General features: G+C 35.9%; 1 protein-coding gene across 6 annotated transcripts in view; it reads left to right on the top strand.

The window, feature by feature from the left end:
• Positions 1-12,522, top strand: part of LOC113509034 — a 38,360-nt gene that overhangs the window by 10,952 nt on the left and 14,886 nt on the right. For 4 of the 6 annotated variants that reach the window (XM_026892287.1, XM_026892288.1, XM_026892289.1 and 1 more), the window contains exon 9: positions 1,148-1,196. In XM_026892287.1, the coding sequence (XP_026748088.1) occupies positions 1,148-1,196 (49 nt within the window). Of the gene's footprint in view, positions 1-1,147; positions 1,197-3,020; positions 11,631-12,522 lie in introns of those variants that run through there. The other 2 variants (XM_026892285.1, XM_026892284.1) reach the window with 2 other exon arrangements.

The raw sequence follows: 12,522 nt of genomic DNA, 5'->3' as shown, positions 1-12,522 counted from the left end.
CCAAAAGGTTATACTTAGCACGGCCAGTGTATAGTCAATATTACTATAATCTTTAATGTTTCAGAAGATTATTTAATATTATAAATAAACGGATGATATATTTCAATGTCATATTTGATATGGTAATCTTTATTATGTGATTATATTAGTTTAATTCGCATTTATTTTTCCAAAACGAAGTTTTTTGACAAAACTCAAAATACTGATAAATATAGATTATATCCAAACTTGAACTAAGCTTGTAAGAACAATAAATAAGGACGTTAATTTTTTTTGTTTTGAGACAGTTTAAATAATGAAAGAATGTCTTTGTTTTTTAACGCCAGACTTAAAAAAGTAGGATGGCAATGGTGAGTTGTTCATATTCTCGAATATGATAATTAAATACGATCACAATGCTTATACTTGCACTAATATTCCTAATTAGTTTTTTCTTCCATAAGTGAGTCCATAAGATACACCGTGATTTTTTAGTCGTCTTACAAAAGCAGCCCAGTTCATGTATCCAATGACTAGAACACGTTCATGATAAAAAAAATGGTATTTATGAGATTTGAGTAAATTTTAAATGAAATTTTTATTCAATATTATGATGAAATTCGTAGTTTTTTTAGAAACACAGCTCTGTTGCGAGCGCGGTCTGAGCCTTGTAACAATGGTGAGGGCCGCGGGCGGAGGCTTTTTTATCATTTTTAAGAGTATATTTCAGATTTCTCTTGTTTAACTTTTCTTCGTACTTATTATCTTCGTTGATGATAAAAAAAAATCGCGCTTAGGGTTATTTTACGTCGGATTCATGAACTGGGCTGCTTTTGTAAGACGACTAAAAGATCACCGTGTATATAGTTTTCTTGCTGCACTTGGGCCGTCCATGTCTACTCTTCATTTTTTTTTTCGCTTTTTTTTTCAAAAGGGTTCCAGCCCTAATTAATTTTATCTTTGTGTAGCGAGGGTTTGTACAAACATTCACGTAACATGCACAAAGACACCTAGCAAGCTTCGTGGATCACACAAACGTATTACCCACGAGGTTCGAATCCGCAACACTTCGCGCTCAGTAAGTTTGGCGTGGTGACCTCAACCACTCGGCTATCCGACACTATCCGTGCAGTAATTACTATTTATCTAAACACTTCTTTATTTACAGGGACTCGCGTGACGCCGACGTTAGCTTCAGCGCTGGAGCCGGAGATTCGGTAAGCTATTCTATTAATTACTCATTTTTATACAGCATGCCTCATACATAACTATTGAACGGTTTTCATGAAGCTAGGCGTCTGTAATACATGTAATAGAAATATATATTGCGTCAAGTATTTGAGACTTGAAAGATTTTGCGAGAAATATCGCGGAAGTTGCAATACGTTAGGGTATCTTGTAGCTTTGAGAGCCTGTATAAGAAATATAGTTTTTATTCGAGTAGGCCGCTTTAAAATACGTTACAGTATTTATTCTAGGTGTAAAATGTTACACTGTATTGGTAAAGATAGGGCTCACCATCCGGATACAGGGAACATCGAACATCGAAAAGCGTGAAAACTCCAGATTTTAGAGTCAGGGGCATGTTAAAACAGCTGTCGGGGTTGCGGAGTGCGGATGCTTCCCGAATGCCCTCTTAACTAAGGCAAATCCGAGGTAACCCGGACGAATAGCAAACTTAAGCATAAAAAAAGAATAGAAAGTTGCAAAGTACAGTAATTTCAATACATTGGAACGATTTAACTGCGTTAGCGTTTGGGTAAATGCAACTAGTATAGATACGAAAATTAATATATCATCGTCTGACGACCTCCGTGGTCGAGTGGCGTACGCACCGGTTTCAAGGTGTCGCTATCTCTGAGGTCCCGGGTTCGATCGCCGGTCGGGTCAATGTAAAAATTCACATTTCTACATTGTCTCGGGTCTGGGTGTTTGTGGTACTTTCGTTATATCTGAATTCCATAACACAAGTGCTTTAGCAACTTACTTTGGGTTCAGAACAATGTATGTGATGTCCGCATTTATTTATTTATTTTATCGTCGTAATGTATCGCAACTTGCTCCATATTTCTCGCACCATCTAAATAAGTATTTATACAACTTTACTATATACGAACTACATTTACACTAAAAATAAGCAATTTGATAGAATGAAGAGTTCTCAATGTATGCCTCATTCCTTTTCCCATCCCAAAGCCTTATCCAAACTCCCTATTACTACGCTTTTTGGTTTTACTTTGTGTTGCAATTTATTTGGCTGGCGGTTTATCATTTTGTAACGAAAGCGGTTTTATTTGCATGCGCGGAAAGTGTATTTTATCTATGTTTTGATTTGGTTCGAAATTTATACAACGGATGACAAAACGAGGTTTAAAATGTGGCTACTATAAAATGTTAGGCAATTGAGACAATCTCAAAATTATATACGCGTGTATATACGATGTTCGCGAGAAAATAAGTAAATTATTCACGAAATTCTAAAAGATGAAATGAGCAGTGATTTTCAGTTTGAAGTGTGGTTTAAATTTTTCAAAACTTTCAGTAGAATATTGAAACGCAAAGTTACATTAAGATGTCCATAAGTGTCCATCTGTTGTTCTGCACGCGGCACAGACAGTATGACACTTTAAGGAGTCTTAAAAGCGATAGAAAGTTTCAGTATTCCGTCTTTATCACATTTTGATACAAAAAGGTGCATGTGCTTTAGGTAGGGGCTTACGCTTCATTATCATCAATAATAAAAACAAGTGTTGCCAGATTAAATAACCAAAATTGCTGAGAATTGATACAAAAAAAAATGAACTGAATAAATTCAAATAATTTCTTGAATTTAATGCAGGCTTACACGACACTAAGATTAGCTGTCATCCGGTCTCTTCCATATCACATGCTTTGCTTTGATTTGAGACTAGATGGCATTGCGTGAAAGTTGTGGAATATTATAAAAAAATGCTAGTGGCTTTCTCGGTCTTATCGTCCTTCAAAATCTGGCAACACGACCAACAAAGAAACCACATCGATACAAAACATCTCTCCCCCAGAACGAAACGACCATCTGTTCGTGTAAGGTCAAGACCAAGCGTTCGTGGGAGCACGCGCGCACCGACGACGGGTCCTCGACCCCGTCCACCTGCGTCCTATGCTCCGAGGACCGCAGCGAGAACAAACACTACCGCGACAAATCCGTAACCAGCAAAGTGACAGACAAAAAGTCGGAATACTCCAGCAAAATCGTCGACAGCAAAACCACTGACGTCACAACCCCAAGCAAAGCCACCAAGAAGTCCGACTGCAGTAAAGTGACTGATACTTACAGCAAGAGATCGGACGCGACCAGTAAAAAGGAGATTAAACGATGCGGAAAATGCAGGAGCGAAGTCACTTGCGATCTTAAATACAGTGACTTTTACACCGATAGCGATGATGAAGACGAAACTAACAGGCTGATACAACTCAGGAACGCCGATTACATGGATATAGTTGATGAGGATTTTAAACTAGTCATTGCCTTAGCTGGGTACCCGAAATCCAAGATGCGATTAAGACAAATGGAACAATTCCAGCGTAGTTTAACAGACGTTATCGATATGCAACTTAAAGCTGGACTCCTAAAACGTGTACCCTCATTCTTAGATTACTATTTGAATCGAGGTGCCTTAGTCTGTATTTGTAAAGATGTTGATACACGCGATTGGATGGTGCGCGTTTCCCCAGGATTACAAGAACGTATGTGTACTAATTTGGTGCTTTTAAAGGCCAAAGTTAAGCGGTTGTGCTTGGCTGTGCTCAAGATTCCAAGGTCTTGCTGGCCGGCGACCGCTCAAGATGCTTTCAAACTCCTACAGTATTTCAATCCAATGTTGAAGACGAATTTGTGGAAGATTTACGCTCAGAAGTCCGTTGAAGACGTTGAATACACTTCATTCTTAATTGATCGAGTGTCTGGTGAAATTATTCGTGGACCATCGTTCAAAAATGTCATAGACTACGGACAAATGGAATTCGAATTGACCGGTTACACTGAAATCTATTACGAATGCCTCCTATCCGGTATGGAGGAAGATCTGAGGTCTGTAGCATCGAGAGTCAAGCTACTTGATGACTTACGATCCGCTGAAGCAACACCAAGGAACCCCTCTGACGTCAGCGTCAAAGAAATCGAAGCTGTTATCCCAGAAGAGAATATCATAGAAGAAGAAGAAGAGGACTGTGGTCCTCCAGAGATTGTAGAAATAGAAGAACCGGCAGACGTCAAGAAGGAACTTGAAAGCAGTCTTCAAAAAGACATACTAAAGAAACTCAAAGATGTAAAGTACATAAGTGATAAAGACGAAGTTCTAGTTTGGTCTGATGAGACGAATAACTACAGTAACGAAGTTGATACTGAAAAAACTGAATTGAAGGACCAAGAGCAGTTTGAAAGCAACATAGCGTCTACGTCAGGCGTCGCTGTGTCTGATAAGACCGAGTCTTTTATCGAAAGCAACGATAACTTGATTGCGAGAAGCAGTAATTTAAATATTGACAGTAATAGGGGCATTGCTTACCATCGTCGCACGAACTATCTCCATGTTGAGCATGAGTTGAAAGTTGCTATAACACTTGAAGGCTATCCACAGAATAAGCTGGAAGGAACACATATCAGAAGGTTGAAACACCTATTTAAAGAGTACCTGCATAAGGATATGAAGTTGCAACGGTTTGCTAACCTCATTATACCGAAGTTTCAAGATATTTATCTGTCTAATGGCGCTGTGATCTATATCTGTGATAGTCTGGAGACCAAGGATTATCTGACTGAGGTCTTACCCAAGTTTATTAATTCAACTGGACTGAAACTTACATTTAGAGATATTAAAAGCCTTGTGAGGTACACTAGAATAGTTATGAGACTACCCAAAGAACATGCTCATGTTGAGTCAGTAGAGATTCTGCTGAAATTGCAATCAAAGTACCCAGGTTTGAAGCCAGACTGTTGGAAATATTACTCGGATGTCGCTGGGAAACAGAAAAGACAGTTTGGTGTTGACCCTGAGTCTCTAGAGGTCATCAAAAGTCCCGATTTTGACCCGACCTACGAAGGCGATAAGTTGACCTTCAGAATTATTGATAGACAGAAGCGAGATGTCAGTTTTGATGAAACTAGTAAGGAAATTGATGATGTGGACACCAAGAAACAGAGAGATGTTGTCTTAAAGAATATGTATGTACCGATAGATCCAGAAATAATGGCCGCCCCATTGACCAGGATTCGTACTAATCATTATTCTGATCTGATCGCTGATGACTTGAAACTTTACGTCGGACCATCGAATTATCCAGAATCGAGGATAGATGAGACTCTATTCCATTCTATTAAGCGAACATTCGAGAATATAGTCCTAGAATCTTTGGAAAAAGGAGAATCTACCGAAGAAACAATGCCTAAATTCCACGATATGTACCTATTTGATGGCGTTATATTCATAATATGCCAAGCTATGGCGTCCAGGACTTGGATTGACCAAGCTATCCCACTCGTAAACTCTAAACTACATATACACCTCAAACCAACTGAATTCAGAGGTGCTGTTGGCATTATAAGTATGGTAGTCAAAACAGATAAAGATACGGACGAAGTTATCGCTATATTGCAGGAGAAAAATCCTCGTTTAAGAACTAAATATTGGAGGAAGATCAGCACCGTTAGAACTAAGACGAAACTGGACGTTGTATTGCAGATTGATAAACTATCAGCTCAAGTGATAACTGGGCAGAACTTTAACAAGTTCATCGGGTCAAGTACGGTCCAATTTAAATTAGGTCACTTACAATCTCTGCTGAAACCTAAAGCAAGTCTTGAAGAGCTTAGCAAGTTGCACGCCAAACGACTAGAACGGAAGCTGAGTGATATAGACAATCTGGAAAAGTCTAAAAGCAAAGTTTCAATGCAAGGTCCAAAAGAGAAATCTTTTGATGATCTCAAAAATGAACTGAAAAAAGAATATCCCGGTCTTAAGTTAGAGCAATGGAGTGTCATAGCTCAGCATGAGAAAACAACACACAATCTCTGCGATTTAGAGATTGACGCGGATTCAGCAAGCATTATCAAGAAGGAAGACTTTGAACTATGCATGGGAGATCAAAAGATATTCTTCTACACAGCGAATAATGTAGATTCAGATCTAGACCCGGTTATAATAGAACCAGACTCACCAAGGAGCGTCGAAACTGAATTAGTACTACCTGAACAGCAAGGCTATCACAAGATCATCATGAAGATCCCTTTAAGCATCCTCCCGGAGAACAAGGATGACCTAAATATCATCTTTGATCTTCTAGAAGATAAAAACCCAGGCTTGAATACAGAATTATGGCAGATATTCACCGATACTGTCTACCCGAGCAATGGTAAATTCACTGTTTATATTGATAAGCAGTCTGTATCTGTATTACAAGGAAAGAATTTTGATCCTTCTATCGGTGGCGAGAAATTGAAGTTCTACTTCTAGAATGTTCTGGAACTTTAATGTTTGTGAAGTGGGTTTAGATTGATTTAGATTTGTTCTTATACATTTTACTGTCTACATAACTATAGTACGCGATCCCTATAATTAGTTTAATTGTATATGAGGCTACGTAAATCTTTGATATCGTCGGACCAGAGATGTTATGTATTCGGATAATTCGGAATTCTTTTTTCAGATAGTTTCGGAACCGAATCGACTGACACTGTCGTAACGTTTTCTATTTTAATCTCAACCTAAATCCGAAATGATTTAAACTTTTATATTGATTCCGAATTCGGAAACGGATAGTTTATTATTTCAGATATCCGATAACATCCCTGCCTCTTCAGGACAGTCTCATCCGCGTGTGATTATAAAGACTTATTCTATGTTGCCTTATATATGAGACCCAGATACAAAATAATATTCTTCTAGAGACCTCTTATGCGTATAAACCAAATCGTTCAGTAGATACTTTATTTGTTATTTAAATTATCATGATACAACAGACAGAATGACTAAACGACTACATTCCATTGTAATATCCTTTTGTTTACTACCTAGTATAAATTTAGATAGTTTTCTTCAAATGCAAAATTCCTTTAGTATTTAAGACTTTTTTCGATGTTAAAATTGTATACAAGTGTTGTATTTTATATACTAAAGTTATTGTTACCTCAACCCACCGATATTGAAATTAATTCATATACAAAATCACGACCAAAGTAATATATTTTTACACAAATTTGCTAAGAAAAGTTTAAAAATTACACAAGCACATAGCATATTATATCGAAACTTAGAAAATGAGTTATATTACACACATTCCCGACACGTTAATAGAAACAACAAGTTAGAAATAATTTCATTTATCATACATATCATTTGTATTATACAGATAGGCAGTCACTCCTTGTAAAATACTGGTACTTAGCTGAATCCGGTTCGAATGGAAGCCGACCACAACACAGTTGGGAATAGGCTTGGCCGGTGATGATACAGATAATTTGTAGTTTGAGTTAGACATGCTCGCTTAAATGTCCATCTGACGGTAGCGTTGTGCATTGGGCCGTTCTATTCCCTACAAAATGGTTGAGTTGAACGACGCTGATGCATGCGTTATACTCGTGAACGGGTGCCGTTAGGGGGACTGGTCTGCTCATTCTACCTTATTTAATAATATCCAATAGGCTCTGATAAAGCGAGGGAGAACGAGCCCTGGTATTACATACAACCTTATTTTAACTCCTTGTGGAAGTTTATTATTGGCTTTACTAATCTAATGGTCAATATTTCAATCGCCAGGTAACTTATCTGACGAATATGTTTGATGCTTTGACAGCTCTTGTATGGAAAATATGTCAAACGGCCATATTTATTCCTCGAATAGAACTGATGATTGAAAAATCGGCCCTAAGTTGTGTAACTATTTGTTTGTAAGCTCCCATAATAAAATAAAATTAGTAAAATTAATACCAACCTACAGATGCTCGAATACTATGCAAAGCCCCATATAGAGTCAAATGCCACACACCTTTAATACCATAGGAAAATTGTACTGTGTTTCAAATTTCTTGTTAGAGCTTATGATAATGTTTAAATAAATCAATCAGTTTAGTCTATCGACATTCAATGCTAGATAAAGTCGCAAAACAACGCCCAATAACAAGAAATAAAGCATTTTTCTAAATTCCTGTAATCATAAAAATTATGTTAAAATTGAAACTATTTTAATATTAATTTTGGTTGTGATTTTCTATGTCGATTACTTATAGACCCATGCATAATTAAATTTTAGCATGAAAGAGATTTTTTTGAACTATTCTTAATAATCTAAATCTTATTAGAATTAATGTACTCAATTATATTAAGATGTTAAAGTTCCTGTGATAATATTTGACAATATTTTCGTATTATCAAATGAAAAAATGTTTGGACCAAGCAAAGATTGCCTACCAAGAAAATTGTGACAAATAATTTTAGAATTACTGTGATATCAATAGTGACATGACAATAAGTATTTTAAATTAGTGTTGTACGTGTATGTTAGAAATTTTTGGACCAAGATAACAATTTAACCGACCTATATGATAACTTTATAGTATTTTAATTAATGAACGTATGTGATATTTTACACTTTACGGTTTCTCAACGAGTATTCAGAAAAAAAAAAGATCAATTAAGTAACTATAGTTACTAATGACTGAAGAATACAAAAATGAACAATGTAATATTGTGATATTTCAAAATTATTGACCAAACGCTTTTTATCAAGAACATTGTTGTAGTTATTTTAAAATGTATCTTCTACTTAATAATTTTATAGCTTAGATCAAAATATGTCTAAGTCAATCTAAGCTGTTTTAAATGGCATAGCCGTACATGTCAATTTTTATTCATCCTGAAATGATGTTAAAACTGTGTTGCCAATGCTAAGAAAGGGTTGCCAGTTTCTTTATAATAATAGTAAGTATTTGTAGTATTTCTTTCAATAGCTTATTATGTACGATTTTCAATAGTAATGTATTTTATAAAACATATTTGTATTTTTATACAACTCCACTGTAATTTCTTAACCTTATGCAGTGACAAGAGAGAAATATAAGCCATTTTTTCGCCGTAGCCATTGTTCATAATATTAATAATACATAACTATGATATATGAATGCTACCGAATCTCCAAAACACGTCAATTTGTATAATTATCCTGGTAACCCCTTTCGTGAAGGCTCTAATTTTTTACCTGGCAACACGTATCGTTTCAAGATACACTTGCGTTGATATACCACAAGTTGTGATCCCAACTACTCTGTCTACTAACACAAGCACGTTTTAAGATTAAATTTAACTTTACCGTTGATTTTAAACCGAAATGAAACTTATTATAATGAAGATTAAAGTTTATATTTACTTGGTAACTAAATGATTTGCTCAATCCACTGTTTATCTTTTACTGAATAAGCAATACTCAGTGTAAAGTATCTTCATACATATATACTTGTTAGTTGACATCTATGTGACAATATTACTTCTAGTAGTTGCTGATGGACCTGTATAGTGTCACGTCCACACAGGGGCGAGCAGTCAGCCTAAAATAATATAATATACCAGCTTATTTACGTTCCTCTGCTGGACACAGGCCTCTTCCCGTATTAAGAAGGATTGAGCATTGATCACCACGCTAGCTCACTGCGGGTTGGCGTTTTCAGATTTCAATACTCGAAACCCAGTTTCCCTTAGGGTGGGGTTTCCTTCACCGTATGACAGTGGTGTCTTACTCTGAAAAAGTTAGATTTGAACAGGTTTTGCTGGTTTTGTGATCGAACCTACACCTCATGCAAAATCAAAGCATTGCAGTGCAAGGCCAGCATGACTGAGTAATGATTGGTTTAAACAAACCCAATATATCTGATCGATCCGATAGTATACGTGTATGACGACAATTTATTGTAAAATGAAAATGATATTCCACGGTAAAGTTAAATTTATTCGAAAAGAAACCTTACGTAGACCCATATAAAGACGAAAACTATTAATTTTTAGTAACAATTTTAGTTTGTACTAATTTACATAAGTTTTAGGGTAAGTATTTTTCTATTTTAGCATAGTTTTAGTGGTCTCATTACGAGTTTCATTTAACCCGCTGTATGGCGGAGATTTTGATACCTGAGTTTAAAAAATATTTCCTTTAAATCTCTTAACACAAAGAAATAACAACCTAATCACTTTGATTTACGGGTTAACGGGTTTACGTGATAAGTCGTTTGAACCCGGCAGCTTTATTTCGCTTATCAAATATCCCAAATGTCTACCGCTAACGTTTCTTCTTAATAACATAATGGGTGTTTGTGGTACCTTCGTTGTATCTGAATTCCATAACACAAGTGCTTGAGCAACTTACTTTGGGTTCAAAACAATGTATGTGATGTTGTCCGCATTTATTTATTATTTATAATAGACTCTTGCATTAGAACAGTAATGATTGCTTGTTAATAAGGGTCGTTTTGAGACAACATGCCCTTATATCTCACTTAATCTAGATGTATACGCAATTTTTAAACAGTAACTATAATACGCGTATTTATAGAACAGCGCGATTAGTTAAAGATACCGTTTGAGTCCGAAAGTAGTCGGGCAATCCCGATACATATGCGTGAGTAATCCGTTGCATCATTTAATAATATTACGCTGTCGGGTTCATGACGAAATCAAATAAAATATGTCTTTTTTTGTCTATCCGTCTTTGCAATCAACCGGTTAATATTTTGGTTCTCTGGTCTCTAATACCCGGTACACAGCGGGTTAAACCCTCGACTGATGTTTGTATTTTAATTTGTTTTTAACTTTTAATTTCTGTTTAGTATATGTGACGTGTTGATTCATTGTTTGTGCTTTTTTATAATTAAAGTATTGATTAATTTTATAAAGAGTTTTTATTTGTGATCTTGGGTGGTATGGTGGTGTATTCTGCTTAGCCTTTTACTAACAACGTTGTCATTCATTTTCCGAAAGCTGATGTTCCCAACTGTCCTGGATCTTAAATTATAAAAGGTGTTGCTTCCAACTGTCCTCGATATTTGACAGTAATTAAATAACCAGCCTTATGTCTAGAATAACCAAATCCTGCAAGTATCAAGTTAAAAGCAGGAGAAGGTTTTCCTAGTTTTGCAGTGCCTGACAGGGTCCATAATGAACTGTAAACTTAGTAAAATATTTGACCATCTATGTAACATGGCCAGCTTTGGATAGGCTTGAATTTAGTGTATTATTTAACAAACGTTGTTATTTATAACATTAGCCCACCAGATGGCGCTCACGTCTGCTGAAAGGGGGTGACAACTTGTAGAGAAAGCCGGCTTTTATAAACAAATGAAAAACCGAAGCGTTACCCGCATTACCTATGTTCAATGTCTTCCCAATTCTTATCCCATGCTTTTTTGTAAATCCCATCCTTTTTCCCAAAATGAGGACGAAATCTTTCTGATTGAAATCAAAACGTACATATTGAGATGACTGTGATGAAAAACAATCCATTGTATCATTGAATTTGTATTCAATTTCTAATATTATTCGCATTTGCAGCGCTTCGTATGATAGAGATAATTTGGTTCTGTTACGGTGAAACGGGATGAATAGAGGCTTTTTTGGGGTGGATAGAACCAGTTTTTACTAAAATTTGGACGTTTAAGACAAAATATAAAGATTACACGAAAATTCTCAAGAATTTCATAAATTAATTGTGTTTAAGAATTTTTGTGTAAGAAAATATTCATGAAACCCCCAAAAAAATAATAACTTCTATTTACCCCTTGAAACTCTATTCACCCCGTTTTACTGTACTGCTTTGTTTTACTAGTAATAGAGTTATAACTCTATTATTGTCCAAGAGATATCTAGTGAAAATTCTTGGATAAAACCTTTTTTTTGGGTTCGATTCCCCAACCACTATAGTAAGGCCACCGAGACGAGATAAATAATGTAAACAAATTTTCAGGGATTCATAACATTTTTATTCGAATAAACTATTATAAAGTTCGAATTTTGACAAAAATGAAGGAATGAACTTGTTCACAACATGGCGGACCAAATGTTGACAACAGCCGTACTGCTGACTGCTTTCTTGTACCACGAAACACATAACGACAGCTGGCATCGACCAACTCACGCCATACATGCGCGTACGAGTGATAAGGACAAGGATAATACCTCGCTATCGCAATATAACTCAGTAACAGACCGCTTGTTTACGTTTTTTATCTCGTCTTTTTGGCCTTACTATACATGCGATTATGTTTTTTATCTAATCCTAATATAAGGCTTTACTCGATTCAAACTAACCACACAACATTTTGACCGCTTGCTGAAAACCGCTTTGTATGAAAACCTACAGCGCCTGCGATTTCACAAATATACATATTCTACCTTTTTTTTAAATAATATAAAAAGTTCTTGCTTCAATTGATTTTATCTTCGCTCCTATTAGTCGCAGCGTGATGGTATATAGCCTAAAGCCTTCCTCGGTGAATGGTTTATACAACTCAAAAATATTTTTTCA

This window comes from Trichoplusia ni, chromosome 3 (genome assembly GCF_003590095.1).
Source record: "Trichoplusia ni isolate ovarian cell line Hi5 chromosome 3, tn1, whole genome shotgun sequence".
Lineage (NCBI taxonomy): Eukaryota > Metazoa > Arthropoda > Insecta > Lepidoptera > Noctuidae > Trichoplusia > Trichoplusia ni.
Note: the sequence above shows the minus strand (reverse complement) of the source record. Positions and strands in the feature narration are given on the sequence as shown.